Raw genomic sequence first — 17,351 nt, forward strand, 5'->3', positions numbered from 1 at the left:
CATCTTTAATTTGAAATAATGGCTTAATGAATTTTTATTTCATTTTATGTTCATAATGTATTCAATTTAAATTATAGCGAAAATTTGATACAAATAATCGAAATATAAATTACGAATAATGCGAATTTCATGGATTTTCTTCAGTCATCCTATGTCAAATTGGAACTTATTATGTCGAAGCTGACTCTTACCCCGGTCACTCACATTCGCACGAATACGCAAACCCGCAAGTGTAGGACGACATTTGCAAATGATTATGCAAAGTTTCCGCTGCATTCGTGGTTTTCCAAGCTGTGTCGGTTTTTTAACAGACATCAAAGCGCGCGAACCGCGATCCTTCGCGTAGTCTCCCACACATTCGTGTAACCAGTTACGCCCAGGATTGCGAAGGCAACGGACGTTTCGCTATTTTCATAGATCGTGACGTCTACTGTGTAGCGTATCTTCATCAAAAGAAATCCCATAAAAACAGCATGGCTGTTAATGATGTCTGGGAAAGAATTCAAAACTCTTTTTCTCTTCAATGTTCTATTGACGAATTAAAAAGGAGGATAAATTCGTGAGACATTTGTAAACAAGTGTAGGAGGAAGCGGAAGGAAGGAGGGTTCGCAAATTGAATACGGAACCCATTTGCACAGCCGCTAAGTTTGCGAACGAATGTTTGACGGCCCTTCACATGCGCGCAAATATTCGTACATTGTACGAATGTTTGCGCGCATGTGAGTGGCCGGCATAAGGCTCGTGAGTGGAAGAGAAAGCGAAATATTCGCTTCACAGCTCCGATTTTTTAAGACCCAAGCTGCACGGACAAAATAATTCTACTATAGTGCCTACAGCAGTCTTAATTGCTATGACCCAACAAAGCTTTGTTCAGTTTTTATGTTTTAAAATATTTTAATTATTTTTATTTTTTTTGTAATAAGTATTAATAAATAAGGAGTCGTCCGCAACATAGATCTTCTTTTTGATTTTAACATTTTTTTTTATTTCCATTGGTAGAAGTAATCTGGTAAACTGAACATGTAAATGTGGCATAATAATATCGACTTGACAGCAACTTTTGCAAATTTTACGTCTAGAATGCAAAGAAAATAAATATTGGCATTTGGCATGGCAATGCATTTCATCGCCTGCACTCGGGTTGCATTGCATTTACTTCTTGTGAAAATAATTAATTAATGTTACTAAAGTTACGACAAAAACTGTCCATTGTCAGCTTTCAGGATTATTCGGTAAAATGACAGTACAAAAGTTTTTGTTTTGATTGTTGTTTTTAGATTCTTCTGGCTTAAACTTATAAAAATGGAGGCTAATTTACCAGTAGCTCATAAAAGTGCATGTGGAAAAATGAAGCAATAGAAAAGGCTTGACGAGACTTTTTGCGTTCTTCTAAAAATTCATTTATATGGCAATAAATTACAATTGTTTGCTAATAAGAGATTTCGACTCATCACTTCTCGAATCACCTCATCAAATTTAATTCCATAATCTATGATAGTTCAGATAAATAAATTTCATTTCATTGATCCTTGTTTTACTTTTCATGGTCTTTTTATGGTCTTTATCTTACAAAAAATCTGCCGTTTAAGCCTCCGGCTGCCCCTACAAAAAAGGATCGAGCTTTATGAGATGATTCTTTCGTTTTCTCTGTCACCTTTGTCAGATTTCATATGTCAATGTCAAACCGAGACGAATGAAATGCAATGAAAAATCAATCAGATTTCGTAAAATGGGAAGAGTGTATTGAACGTATTAATTTGTGATTTCTGCTAGTTAAAAGTAATATTATACATATAGATTTTAAGAACATTTGTGTGTGTTTAATAGAATATTTGCTTATTTTTGTATACTGTATTAAAACAATGGACGTCGTAGGAAGTGAAATAGGCCAGAAAATGCGGGTAAATAAAGCCAATTTCAACATACTGCTACTGTTCTTATGATAAAATTTTCAGTTAATAATAAACTATTACTTTAACACATTGCAATTATGTTCCAGCAAATCTATTTTCCCATGAAACTCCCTTGCTATCACTATTGTTTGTGTTATTTTCGCCCTACATGCCGGCGTATATCCTAAGCATATACTGCTGCAAATTTATTGATTAGATTCTATTCTCGTTTTCAGTCTGCTATCAAGGCTAAGCTGACAGAACTGGGCTGTTATGTAGGTAAGTGCCTATTCAATTATAATTTTAATAGAAGTTTGTATTTTTTCACACACTCCCCACAAAATTCTCCTCATGAACTTTAAAATTCTTAATTTTCAGAGCAATAGTTTGTCTAATGTATCTGCATGTGCTAATTTAGAAATATCACTAAAAACCGAAACCCTCATTCATATTTTAAGCCTTGCCCAAATGAAAGTTTGGTAGCCTTGTCTTGCTCAATTGAGGTTGCTTTGAGATTTTCTCAATTATAATAAATTTGGTATCCTAAAGTACGAAAAAAATAAATAGCTGAATGTAAATTAGAATTAGTGTTTTAAAAACAAAGATCATGTTCTTCAGAAATAGTTGGGTAAACTTAACATACTTCAAGAGACTTGAAATTTGTTTTGTTGGTTAGAGAACCTACAGATCCTTCATGTGTGATTTAATGCTTCTGCTTTATCATTAAATTACGATTTGTAAATTTTATATGAATAAAATATTTTAATCCTTTTCATAACATTCTGTAACAGATGTTGCAACTATTAGTTCGATCCTTACTCAATATATTTTAGAAGATTTTAATTTTACATAGACAGCATTCTCTGCAAGTTAATCTCAAATGACTCATATTGCTTCTTATTGTGTTCTATTCTAGATGATGAGCTACCCGACTATGTCATGGTGATGGTAGCAAACAAGCGCACTCGTGGGCAGATGGAAGAAGATCTTCAATTGTTCCTTGGAGACAATACTGAACTCTTTGTGAATTGGCTTCACCAAGTTCTCAAAAAGCTACAACAAGTTTCAGTCACTGCCCCAATAAGTATGTATTATGTTATAAAGTTAATATTGTATTGCTTTAATACCCTACTATCCAAAAGTTTTGCAGCAGCCAGGTAAAATCTAATAAAAAACAAAAATATGGTAAAATTTTGTTTAATTTGATCTTAAGTAAAAAACACAAACAAAATAAGAATTTAACACACAAAATAAACATTCACTTATAATTTATCCTCATCCAAGTGCCCACTTTGTTTCTTTTGGTATCTTCCCACATATTCTGGGCATTCTATTAATCTCACCATTAATTGCCAGAAAAGCTCTGATTTCAGGGTGGTCGATTTTTTAGTCTTTTGTCAAGCTTATCCCAAATAAGTTAAATGGGAGAAAGGCTAGGTAATTGAGATGGCCATTGCATGATTATGAAAATCTTTCATCATCTTACTTATGTTTAAAAAATTCTGACCAAGTTTAGATGAATGCTTAGGATCATTATCTTGTTGAATTCAGAACCAATGTGATTAGTCCACTAGGCTTCTTTATTTAGGTTTCTGGTTATCCTCAAAAGACATCCAGATTCATTGATAATAGGCACTGTACATACTTCTAAAGCCCTCTCTTCTGTTCATCAGTATTCCCCAATGGGAATAGATCAATACCTATTGACCAGTTTTTATCTAGTATATTTTTCTTATATTGATTTGTTAGTTAACCACAACATATCCTTTTAGTCCTGCAGAAGGTAGACGTCTTTTAACTGTTGTTATTAAAATGGTTGTTGCTCGCATTTCATACACAGCTCTGGTTATTAGTGGTGTAGTTAAGCATCAAATTGTTGTGGATTTGGGCCTTTTCCCAGTCTATTGTTTTCTAGCAAATGTGTAGTGGACACATTTACAAGAAAATCAATAAATTGCATAAAAGAAAGCAGCCAACAAATGAAGTCATAAAAGCATTATTGAGATTTTCAACAAATTTCTTAAATTTGAATTATTCATCCTTAAATTAAATATTTTTTCATACAATTTGACTATATGGTGGCAATGTTTTTATTGTAAAAAAGGTGTGCTTCCAAACTTTTAGACGGTAGTGTATATAATTTGTTATACTGCTAAATACAAAGTAAAGTAATGATAAGTATTAATTATATGGTTTTTACTTTAAAGCAGTTGAAAGAGAGAAGAGCAAAGAAAGATCCGTGTCCAAAGACCGCAAGCCGAAAGAAAAGAAAGCAAAAGAAAAATCGAAAAAGAGTGACTCAAAAAAATCCAAAAAGAAAGTTAAAGAAAAAGAAATTCATAAGAAAGAAATCAAGAAAGCTCACAAGAAAAAGAAAAGCAAACATCACGATATAATAAGACCAAATATACCTCCATTGCTGATGAACATGGAAAAGAATTCAGAGCCATCAATAACTGATGTCTTTGCTGGCCAGATACTAAAAAACCACGGTGTATTAATAGAACCACAAAGCCAGGATGAAAAAGATGAAACTAAGTCTACAGTTAAAGAAAGCAAAAAGCCAGTCGTACCTGTAATTGATTTAGCAACAATTTCATCTGAACAGAATCTTTCTTCTACATCTGAATCTACTAAGATTGTGGAAGAAGTGGTTGAAAAATCAACGGAATCGTCTGCGAATAGAGATGAACAAATTAAAGAAATCAATGAGATTGAAGTCAAAATACAGGGACTAAAGCAAAAATTAGTGGAACAGTTGGATTCTATGTCAGATGATGATGAAGACTTTTTAAATATAAGGACGGAAGCTGATGAGCTAATGAATGATTTTGCCGATGAAGTCTTTCAGGTAAATTTCGGTATTTTAAGAGATTTTAGCCTAATCTGACTTACCTTATATTAGAGGGTATCAACCTAGGTCTTGATAAGTCCAGGGCAGTGGTCAGCAACCTTGTCACCTAACAGAGCCAAACATAGATTTTTGACTTTTTTTATTGCATAGATGGATGGACGCGCTCACGGCCCACCTTGCGTTAAGTGGTTACTGGAGCCCATAGACATCTACAACATAAATGCTGCCATCCACCTTGAAACATTCTCATAAGTTCTAAGGTCTCATTATAATTACAATGGCTGCCCCATCCTTCAAACCGAAAGGCATTTAGCTTCACAGCAGAAATAGACAGATTGGTGATACCTACCCGTGCGGACTCGCAAGAGGTCCTACCACCAGTAATAATACTCAATTGAAATTTATTCAAAGCCTTTTTGTATAACAAATATATTTATAGCACTACATTTAAAAACCATACCGCAGAATAAATGAAAATACTTTAATTCTTATATATTATTAACCTTCTAAATGGAGTATTGGTCAGATGTTTGAGTAAAATTCGTTGTTTTAGTTCAGTTAAAATTATAATCGCAATTTCACGACTTTAAGTCTCACCAATTGAGATCTGTGAGAATATAAGTTTTCAATAAAAATATCAACTTGATATGTTAAACGTATTTAACTACTGTTAATATATTTCAGGAAGTCTCACAGTCCATCCCAAAGACTCCACCACTGCAAAAGAAACCTACATCACCACGGAAAATTATTGAACCTGTTCCCCCTACTCCAAATCGCAGTGCAGAAACTGTTGAATTGTTACCCCAATTTGAACTAAAGCTACCCAAGAGGCCTGCAAGAGATCGAATTAGTAGAGATATAACCAGAAAGGTCGAATCTAAAGAGACAGAGAAAAAACAGAAGAGTCCGGAAAGGTAAACATTTTTTTAAAATTCAAAGCGATCTTTCATGAATGAGATTACAAATCTGTTATTTAATAATAGTAATTATTTAATAATATTTAATAATAGTAAAATGTAACTAGTATTTTCGTTACTGAAATTAATATAAAAGATAAATAAAGTAAACCTAACATATCATAATGTTAATGTGAGTATTCGAAAAATATAGTCAAAAAATTTACAAAAAAGGGAAAACAAGAACTCTGTAACGATACAAACTATTTTGCATAGAAATTTAAATGCTGGTATAGTTTGCACATTGTGAAAGAAAAAACAATGTACATATTTACAAACAAAATTTGACACTTGATTTTATCCAGAGTGAAAATTAATCTCTCAATCCATAAATGCACACTTGTATTGTTTGCTTACTTGATTCTTTTAAAAATGAGCGTCGTTTAACCGATTGATTTAAAATTTTCTCTAATGGAAATGGAAATTTGATAATGCCGCTAAAGGATTACTAGCAGTTTTAACAAATACGTCTAAATTTTGCAATACTCTCATCACAGCTTAGCTATGTGAACATTCATCATCATACTAATATTTATTTATAGGTTCACACCAGAGCCGGAACCACCTCAGAAACCAACAAAGATTACATACAACGATCAGCCTGCTTCCCAGAAAAGGAAGTCAGACTCCGATGAAGCAGGTCAACGCAATGCTGAAAGTACTTCTAAAAAGATCACTTCCAGGTATGTACCTAAAAATTTCTATACATTTAGATAGATTGTGCTCTCACATACACTTAGGTGCATGTAGCCCAAAAAAGTAAACTTATTATTTTAAAACTATTATCATTAATGTGAGGATAATTCTTAATTTTTTTATACATATATGTAGAAAGTATTGTAAAGTTTGAACAAAAACTAATTAATTATTGAAACATCTTTTCCATGTGGAGCTTATGAAATATCTCGAATGTTTCTTTATATTTTAAATGCCTTTTAAAAAAAATGGGAAGCAGTCGTTCCAGAATAGGTCGGTATCTGTGCCCTTTAAGATCCTTCGTATATAACTTTAATAAATAATGTACAAAACCGCTTAAATAATTATAATTCTAAGGGGCAAGTCAGTTGCGTATATGTCATTTCCAAATTGAAATACAATTACACTGATGGAAGTCACTGTCCAAAAATGATGATTTGATACAAATTGTGATCAGTTGCTTTGTTTACGAATCACTACTGAAATATTAACGCTGTAACTCCAGATACAGTATATTGAGGGGGAATAGGGACTAGAAGTAGAATAGGGACAAATCTGGATGTCACAATACTTTTGTGGAGTTGTTAGATTTAACTTTGTTAAACTGAAAATGACTTTTATTTAGTGTTTAAGAATATTAAATAGTTTAATTTTGGTCATCAAAGTTTTGTAACTCAAGATATTAAAAAGTTAATTACCTAAAGTTAGGTTAGGTACCTACCTAACAACTAAATAGTCCCAGCCTTATCGAAAAACTATTGTACCCTTAAGCGACCCGATTCACCCAAGCCTGGGTGTTCGGCACAAGAGAGTTTTTGTAACTTTTTATGATTATTCTTTAATAAACGATATCTTAATGCATTATAAATGAAAATTTAATCTATCGAAATCATTATGATATCCGTTTTATTACTGTAACTACAAAAAAGGAAGATAAAATCAATGTCGAACTTAAAAAGTGTCCGGTCATAGTCCTCGTCGAACCCGTCGCTCACGACGATGGGTTCGACGAGTAAATTAACCCACAGACACAGCCCACTGAGTTTCTCGCCGGATCTTCTCAGTGGGTCGCGTTTCCGATCCGGTGGTAGATTCTTCGAAGCACGGCTCTTGCTAGGGTTCGTGTTAGCAACGTCGTCAGGTTTGAGCCCCGTGAGCTCACCTACTAGTTAACGTTACGCTGAAATAGCCTCTCAAGGCTATCTATCAGCTTAGGTAGGTAAAAAAAAAGTGTCCCGATTTTACGGTACTGATTCTTGAGTTTTTAATGTGTGTATAATTTTAAACAGAATATCAGTGTTGGAGAATCGTCCTGTCCGTTCGTCGTGCACGAGCGTAGTGCGGGTGCGGCCGCGGCCGCGTGTCGCCGCCACTGCCTCCAGCCTGCTAATGAAGGCAGTAGCTGATGCTCATAAGAGCTTATTAAATGTGAGTATCGACGTCAACATTAATCAATGATCACTAGTTATCCTGAACATGATTATAGGGTATTTTTTCATTAATTATAGTAGTATGCGGGTAGTTACAAAAATGTGTTTCATACGTTTAACGATGGTCAGAGCAGATCTGTCTCAAATCGTTATGGATATATTTGAGGCCTCCAGCATCGTATCTCAAGGTAGATTGCCTCTATGTGGTCTCCGGCATTCACATGCGGTTTGAGCTCGGAAGTAATTACGTACTTAACATTGTATGCTTACATACATAAATCAGGATCAACATATAAATAAATTTACGCATTAAACGTGTAAAGGTTTTTTTATTTTTATTGCCCTTGTAAGCAGACCAGCATACGGCCCACCTGATGGTGAGTGGTTACGGTCGCCCATGGACTTCAACAATGCCAAGCCGCTGCCTACCGCTTAATACTCTTCACAAGCCTCGTTTCAAGAAGGACATGTCATAACGCTCGGAAAACACCGTGGAGGGGAGCTTATTCAATAGCCGGATATAATCCTGCGTAATATTAATGTTAGATTACCTAGTGAACGCGCAGTTGTAAGTAATATCGTACAACAAACTTCTGCCTCGTCGCTACCGTTAATGTGATCGTGTTTATTTCAGATTCCCCCTAAAATAGAAGCGGATTCACAGAAAGTCAAACGGGCCCTAGTACTGCCCATGCGTCGGATGGACGCGCAGAACATCGTCATCCAAGTGCCGGCGGGCGGTCCCGCTGCTGACGCTGACGATGCTGACAGGAACGCTGACGTCATAAGCCTCGAAATGGACAGCAATGATGACGAGAGCTCCAGGTGACACGAACACGTTTAAAAATAACCTTTATAGACTACATAATAATACGATGAGGCCGTCAGTAGAAAAGTGGCTTAACCCACAATTTTTAATTTTTTCTTTATTGCTTGGATGGGTGGACGAGCTCACGGCCCACCTGGTGTTGAGTGGTTACCGGAGCCCATAGACGTCTACAACGTAAATGCCGCCACCCACCTTAAGACATGAGTTCTAAGGTGTCACTTGTAACAGTACAACGGCTGCCCCGCCCTTCAAACCGAAACGCATTACTGCTTCACGACAGAAATAGGCAGGGTGGCGGTCCCTACCCGTGCGGACTCACAAGACGTCCTGCCACCAGTAAATTCGTGCTCATGCATTACATTATTTAAAACATAATAAATTTTGATGTAAAACTGGCCTATACCTAGTTTCAATCGTAGATAACAGATGGCTTTGTAAACATTATTTTTGCGCGTATTGTTTTTGGCTGCGAAGCAGTGTAAAAGTAAATTCAAGCCTCGTTATCTCCATGCTAGGTATGATAAGCTTAAGCCACTTTTGGGCTGACGCTCGCATATAGCGAGGTGTGAAAGGTTTGGTTTATGCGACTTTTTTTTAAATTTTACAGAAGAACTATTTAAAGTTTAAAATCATATCTTATACCTTTAATCGAGCAATTCTTGTATATATATTAATATATATATATATAATCTGAATCTCGGAAACGGCTCCAACGATTTTCATAAAATTTAGTATACAGGGAATTTCGGGAGCGATAAATCGATCTAGCTACGATTTATTTTCAGAAAATGTTTTTTTATTCCTGTTTTCAATAATCAGCTCTCCCCGACATCTATTGGCGAATAATAATACTATTTTTCTTAATTGAGGGCAACTAACCGCTTTAAAGACACAACAATATGGCGTTATCAATCATCGTCATCGTCTAGTTTAGATAAAATATCATAACAAAAAAACTAGGTCATCTATTTGAATGCAGTGAGCTTAATTGAAGTTCGATTAAAAACGCCACGTACCATCCGGCTATGGAATGACGTCCCCTCCACGGTGTTTCCCGAGAGTTATGACATGTCCTTCTTTAAAAGAAGCTGGTGGAGAGTATTATGCGGCTTGGCTCTGCCCCTGGCATTACTGAAGTCCATGGACGACGGTAACCACTCACCATCAAGTGGGCCGTATGCTCGTCTGCCTACAGGGCAATAAAAAAAAACATCGAACTGTCGTTGGTAATAACCAAATAAAAGGGACATTTAATTACAAAGATAAATGTCGCTTAAACCAAATAGCTTTTCACTCCCCCGATATTTACGCTCACAACCGCGTTCATTGACTCTCGAATAAATAGTTCGATATATGTTGGTGGCCCGTAATGTTAATCTATCAAAACGCAAAGTAGATTCGAAATTCGCTTGCAATATATGCCTAAAGCTGCGTATTTCGTTCTGGTGGTAGGACCTCTTGTGAGTCCGCACGGGTAGGTACCACCACCCCGCCTATTTCTGCCGTGACGCAGTAATGCGTTTCAGTTTGAAGGTTGGGGCAGTGGTTGTAACTATACTTGAGACATTAGAACTTATATCTCAAAAAAAAAAAAAGTGGGTTGACGGCATTTACGTTGTAGATGTCTATAGCATTTTTTATCAACTTATGCAATTATAATTAGACAATAATAATTTATAAACATTAACAAAAGCAAAACATTACCTGTCCCATTCACACTCAAAAGCAAGACCGCGCGAGAGAGAGATGGGCAGACTTTTCATGATTCGCAAGCAGTACGTTGTCACGCCGCGCGCTTATTCACAAACACTACACAAGCGCAGCGTGTGAATGTGTTGAACGCGAGCTACATGGTAGGCGGAGTGGGAGGTGTTAGGTTTTATTTTCGTTACGGAATTTCTTGATTCGGTCGCCGCGCTCAAAGCCCGCGATAAATGCATAAAAAACAATGAAAACGTTTTGTTTAACAGAGCGCCGAGTGACGTTGACAAAGAAGAGTATGTACCGGCTTCGATAACGAAGAAAATAAAAAACACCGAATACGTACCTTCGAGGCGATTCGAAGGAAGGATCTCCACGAAAAAAAACGACACGCTTATCATTGAAACAATGTAAGTTGCATAATAATTCATCACTACATAGTATAAAACAAAGTCGCTTTCTCTGTCCCTATATCCCTATGTATGCTTAAATCTTTAAAACTACGCAACGGATTTTGATGCGGTTTTTTTTAATAGATAGAGTGATTGAAGAGGAAGGTTTATATGTATAATAACATCCATTAAATAGTGGAGAAATCAATAATAAATTACAGTTTCCGAAGCGAAGCGAGGGCGGGTCGCTGGTTTTCAATAAACTATTATATATTTGCCGAGTTAACATCTATGATCAACCTAGAAGCACAGTTGATAAGACTAGAAGTATCATAACGGAATCATTTTCAAAGCCACACTTTTTCTCAATGCAATTTTTTTTTGGTTACAGAAATATTCACAATCCAACCGTAGACAAAGACAAAAGTACGCAATTCATAGTCACTATGGACGGTTACCATCCGAACTCGTTTTTGAAAAAGAAACTTCTCGACGAGGGCATCTTGAACGATGAAGAAGCCAATAAAACGAAAGAATCCAAAGAACCTCCAGTGGAAGCTAACGTCACTAAAGAAGAAAAATCAGACGAAATTGAACTTGAACCCGCTGAAAATACAGACGAAGATACGCCAGTAAAACGTCTCAGTGCTACAAAAGATGAGGCGACAGAAGCCAAGATAAAAACCGAAGAAGTACCCGCTAAAAGGAAAACCACGGAAATGCTAAAAGATCTGTCGCCTCCTGTTAGGAAAAGAAAGGCATCTCCTATTGTATTCGACGTGTCGAAGAAAGAGAAAGTCGTCAAAAAAGAAGAGAGACAGAGAACGGAAAGCGCCAGCAGCGACAGTCATATCGTGGTCACCACTAATAACACACATAAATACGACGCAGTTCCATCACGTAAGTAGATATCGAGGACTGAAAGGCTATTTGGTTTAAGCGACGTTTCGGTTAATACGAAACAATTATCTTTATAATTTAAACTAACTGTACCCGTCCGCTTCGCTGGGCATTTAAAATTAACATTATTATTTCTCACCCCCACAAAGATTCTCATCATTAACGCTCCTGCAACTGGTGTAGGGAGTCCAACACTCATATAAATATTAGCCTAGCCATTAAGCACATGTATTTTCTTCATGGATACCAAGTTTCAAGTCAATCGGATGCACGGTTCAGTAGTTATAACGGAACATCCGTAAAAACCACTGTATATTTATATATTAGCATAGATATATATCAGAGGAAGTGTGAAAGTAACTCTGGTAACTAACAAATTAAAGACAGGACGGTTAGCGTGGTATGGACATGTGATGGGTAGAGAGAAGATGCATGTGACTAGGAGATGTATAGAAATGGTAGTGCAAGGTAGAGGGGGAAGAGGTCGACCGAAGAAGACATGGAGTGTGTGAATGACGATATGAGAGGAGTGAGTGTTGAGCTGACGGCTGATAGAAGAGAATGGAATAGAAAATTTTGGCTGTGCCGACCCCACCCAGTGGGATATGGTGGAGACAAAGAACTATAATTATAATTTAAAGCCGTTTTTTTAATTGCTTATGTGGGCGAAAGGCTCACTCACGGCCTACCCGGTGTTTAGTGGTTACCGGAACCCAGACATCTACAACGTAAATGCCGCCACAGGCATCGATTTCCGGGCATAGCTGGAATACCGGCGAATAGGTAGGGAAAAAATCGGTCCTTGACCGGGGTATATTGGCCTTCAATCAGTTCTTCGTGGTTTACTAGTGAGGATAACTAATCGATCGACCGACGACTAAATCGAAAAAAAAGTTTCTCAATTCGGAACGTACATAGGTACAGTACCAGGCAATAAATATTGCACATCGGTATTTAGAAAGAGACAGTCGTCTCAGTTTGTTTTTGCTGTAGGGCGTTACCTGTATGCGACGAAACACTAACGATCCGGTATCTATGGAGACTAAAAGTCAATTGGGTAACGTGCGACAGGTATAACGCTCTACAAAGCAAAAATTAACCGTCTCTTTCGCACGGTCGATGTGCAATATTTATCGCCGGGTACTGTATTTAATTTATTTGTCTTTCTACAGTGTCCCAAGCGGAACGCAAGCCGATATGGTGCAAGGCGTTCCCGATGTGTAGATACGGCTCGACGTGCGCCTTCATACACCCGCGCTGCAAGTTCGCCGCGAGCTGCACGCGACGGAACTGCGTTTACTCGCACCTGCCGGGCGCGCCCTTGCCACTGACAACGCCATCTGTCGGTCAGTGCCTCCATATTATCACTAATCATACCAACACTTACTGATATATATGTCTACCATAGCGAGAGTAGGTAACGGTATACGACATGTATTACTCAAAAAAACAAAACAAACAAACAAAATAGTATAATATCTGTAAATTTATTCATAAGAAAGTCATGAAGTCAAATTTGCAAAAGCAATAAGATGATACGTGTATTTTCAATGAAAAATTTAAAAATTGGTCATTTGACCCGGTTATGGTATCTTTAGTGTTATATTAGAACAAGCGGCCCGCTCCGGCTTCGCTCGGGTCGTTAACAAATATTTCAACGATATTTAATTTTGACGTTATTTTATTTTTTTAAATAAAAGAACACTTATTGCGGCATAACTATAATAGGTAGACATATGCTGTCGCAACACTTTTTGTAAATAATAATGTGCTCTACAAAGTCGTAGTACATTATTTTATTCTATCATCAATAGTTTTCGCAGGGCACGCGATGTAAAGAATATTTTAGGTACACCTTGTGTTACATTATTGGAGTTTTAGTAAGGATCCCTATTTTTTTTTTAAAAAGATTATGGCCTATTTTACGCGGGAATAGTGTAGCTTCCAAACAGTGAAATAATTTTTCAAATCGGTTCAGTAGTTTCGGGGCCTATTCAATACAAACAAACAAACAAATCTTTTCTCTTTATAATATTAGTATAGATGCTAGTTACGTATTGACGTTTTAACTAATGTGCGCGCGGAACTAGTTGGCCGCTCCTTAGGTATGTGAGTGGTGGGACGGAGAGTCAGGGGCGCTTGCTATCATGAGATTGCAATAGCGAGATGAGTCCGCCGATAAAAAGAAAATCGACGGAAATAATATAATATATGATGGACGAAATCATTATATACTTACAAAATGAGTCTGAATCAAGTTCAGAGAGTTCAGAATCAAGTGATTCAGAGGATATGTCAGAGTAATTTCATATAAGTATAAAATATTAATTAAATAATTTCATATATCATTTAAATCATTAAAGTTGAATTGTTTTTTATTAATTCTTTTCAGTAATTGAACAATTATTGTTGACGATATCTTGAGATTGGTCATCACTGTCTAATCTCATGTGCGTTACGAGCAGTAGGCAACCCGCCCCTTCACCCCTGTCGCCACCTAAGGCACGGCCAACTAGCTCAGCGCGCACTATAACCTAGCGATCATTATGTTTTTGAGAATATCACGTTGTTAGAGATACACAATTAAATGGACAAGGGTACTTTATACCCATTATTCCTGAAGAATTTATATAATTTGTACATTAATTCCAAACAAAAGGCGTGTAAAAGTTTTTAATATTTATATGTTGCAATTTATTGGTTGGGGGGGGGGGGGGTGATATGTGAACATTCACGGCTCGTGCGTTTTCGTTTGACGAAGCGAAGTTTATCGGAAGACGCGTTTTGCATTTAATCTTTAAATTTGTGTGCCTAAGAGTTTTGTTTTAAAAATAAATAATAACAATTCAATTACAGGTTTTGCTATTATTAATTTTAACTCAAATAGTCCCTAAAAAGGTGAATTTTCTTTTAAAGCTTGCTACGTATACCATTAAGGTTTTATTGACACTTATACTTCATCCCTTATTTTTGTTTCAATAGGCTCCAGTAGCCGCCCTACACCGCAATAAAAAATGTAAATATATATACCTAACTATTTTACCGAAATTCAAACCAAGATATACTTGTGATTATATTTCGATATTATGATTTCATAAAAAAAAAATCGAACTATATTTTATCACCCTGTATAAGGTTCGATCGTTTTAATAACCTTTAATTGTTCCAACAGCGTCCCACGTGATCCCGGTCGCGAACTACAAGTCGATATCGTCTGTGGCCGTCCCGGGCATGTGCAAGTTCTACCCGGGCTGCGTGAATCCAATGTGCCACTTCTACCACCCAAAGCCCTGCCGCTTCGGGAAAAACTGCACAAACAAACTTGAATGTAATTTTTATCATAGTGATGTACCTAAATGGAAGTATTGTGTATAAATAAAAATGTGTTAAGATATGTTGGTGTATTTATTTTTAGATAATTTTTTTTCTTGACTTGATGTGTGGACGAGCTCACAGCCCACCTGGTGTTAGGTTACTGGAGCCCATAGACATCTACATCGTAAATGCCGCCACCTACCTTGAGATATAAGTTCTAAAGTCTCAGTATAGTTAAAACGGCTGCCCCAACCTTCAAACTGAAACGAATTACTGGTTCACGGCTGAAATAGGCAGGGTGGTGGTACCTACCTTACAGGAGGTCCTACCACCAGTATAATTACGCAAATTATAATTTTACGGATTTAATTTTTATTACACGATGTTATTCCTTCACCGTGAAAGTCAATCGTGAACATTTGTAGAATACGTATTTCATTAGAAAAATTGGTATCCGCTTGGGATTCGAACACCGGTGCATCGCTCGACACGAATGCACCGGACGTCTTATCCTTAAGGCCACGACGATTTTAGACCCTAGAACTTATATCCCAAGGTGGGTGGCGCATTTACGTTGTAGATGTCTATGGGCTCCAGTAACCACTTAACACCAGGTGGACTGTGAGCTCGTCCTCCCATCCATACCCCTATACAATAAAAAGATGTGTGGTGTCGTGGGACACCGGATAGGAACGAAGTTCCTTATTATAAAAATATTAATTTTAAGTTCTATTCGAAGTATAAAGAAAATAAAACTGGAGGCTTCGCAACAACCCACGGTCATTCGGTAACGTGCGAACTTATTGTGATACACTTCATTCACGGTTGTTTGCATAAGAGTTAGTGTATTGCGCAAACGAACGCTCTGAGATCGTGGTCAATGAATGATAAAAAAAGAAAGTGAATGGATGAGAGAACGAAAAGAAAGAGGGAGAAAGAGAAAGGTATACACTACTCGCTTGTGTATGCGACTGTCGCGCCTGCGCACGTCTCATTTAACGGTTTTATTCCACGCACTTTCTTCCACGGATTTTTTCTTACGGTTTTACTATCACATTTTTTTCAGTTCGGTCGCGCAGCAAAATCCCTATCCCCTCCAAGCCTGCCGTAAGGAACTTCGTTCCAAAAAAAAACTTACTAGTATCTCTATGGGTCATAAACTGCCCGTAGAAACATCAGAAAAATCATCCAAATGCGATCAGAAATATTTGCGAGTTATTAAACAAACAAACAGTCATTAGACAAACATACAAACTTTCACATTATTATAATTATTTTTATTGCTTACGTGACTTACGTACTTACGGCTACTTGATGTTTAATGGTTATTGGAACCCATAGACATCACCAACGTAAATGCCACCACCCAACTTGAGACGTGAATTCTAAGGCTGTTTTTACGATACAATGGCTGCCCCACCCTTCAAACCAGAACATGACAGCTTCACGGCAGAAATAGATACGACGAATATAATACATAATATCTTCCCATGTCAGTTCTACAATTCATTCTACCGCCAGTAAAACAATTTACAATTTTGTCACAAATAAAAAATACACGATGCTATCCCACTATCGATGACATCTTTTGTGAGCGCCAGGATTCAGATGGGTACGTATTTACTTAGAAACTAGCGACCCGCCCACGCTTCGCTTCGGAAACATTAAAACACAAATGAAACAAACAAAAAAATTAAAAAAGTAGCCTATGTTCATCAGGGACAATGTCGGCTTCTAATGGAAAAATAATTTTTCAAATCGGTCCAGTAGTTTCGGAGCCTATTCGAAACAAACAAACAAACAAATCTTTCCTCTTTATAATATTAGTATAGATAGAATTTACTTAGGAAAAGTAGTGATTTGAAGACTGGCATTATTATCACATCCCTCGATATTAAATCACAAGCCGTCTGTATACCACGTATGCTTCAATTGCTATTAATGCTAACCTTATATTAGAATTAAAAGTAATCATGCACCAAACATAGTTACACGTAGAATTTCAATGATGATCGAAAATTATCACAATTGACCTGTTCAAATGGCCCGAATCGAATATCCATAAACTACAAATTACAACATTTTTAATATCTAAACTTTCGTTATATCATGCAAGGGCTCTTAGACGCCTTACACTTCGATAAGTGGCACGACACGAGAACGTCTCATTGTCGCCGCCGATAACTACATTCCCGATCCTGCGGACAAAATGGAAAGCAGTCGACGCCGCCCAAAACAAGTCATTTAAGATCCTCCCGATCCACTGACGGTGCTTTTAGGTACCTCAAGCACTGGCCTTCGTTCCCGTCGAACCCGTCGCTTGCGACGAAGGGCTCGACGAGTAAACTAACCCACAGACAGCCCACTGAGTTTCTCGCCGGA

At 37.0% G+C, this 17,351-nt stretch overlaps 1 protein-coding gene across 2 annotated transcripts; it reads left to right on the forward strand.

The window, feature by feature from the left end:
• The first annotated feature begins 1,675 nt into the window (after window positions 1–1,675).
• Nab2 (Nuclear polyadenosine RNA-binding 2) lies at window positions 1,676–15,048 on the forward strand. Of its 2 annotated transcripts, none has more exons than XM_028169395.2 (12): window positions 1,676–1,902; window positions 2,130–2,172; window positions 2,810–2,977; window positions 4,101–4,744; window positions 5,432–5,664; window positions 6,249–6,389; window positions 7,692–7,830; window positions 8,467–8,657; window positions 10,632–10,772; window positions 11,146–11,654; window positions 12,827–13,000; window positions 14,827–15,048. In XM_028169395.2, exons 1-12 carry the CDS (start codon window positions 1,864–1,866, stop codon window positions 15,027–15,029), a joined length of 2,625 nt encoding a protein of 874 aa, XP_028025196.2. In that variant the 5' UTR covers window positions 1,676–1,863; the 3' UTR covers window positions 15,030–15,048. The 2 variants fall into 2 exon arrangements, with proteins under 2 accessions (XP_028025196.2, XP_028025207.2); XM_028169406.2 differs by having other exon boundaries at window positions 4,104–4,744.
• The last annotated feature ends 2,303 nt before the right edge of the window (window positions 15,049–17,351 follow it).

This window comes from Bombyx mandarina, chromosome 18, assembly GCF_030267445.1.
Source record: "Bombyx mandarina strain Sakado chromosome 18, ASM3026744v2".
In the NCBI taxonomy this organism is placed as follows: Eukaryota; Metazoa; Arthropoda; class Insecta; order Lepidoptera; family Bombycidae; genus Bombyx; species Bombyx mandarina.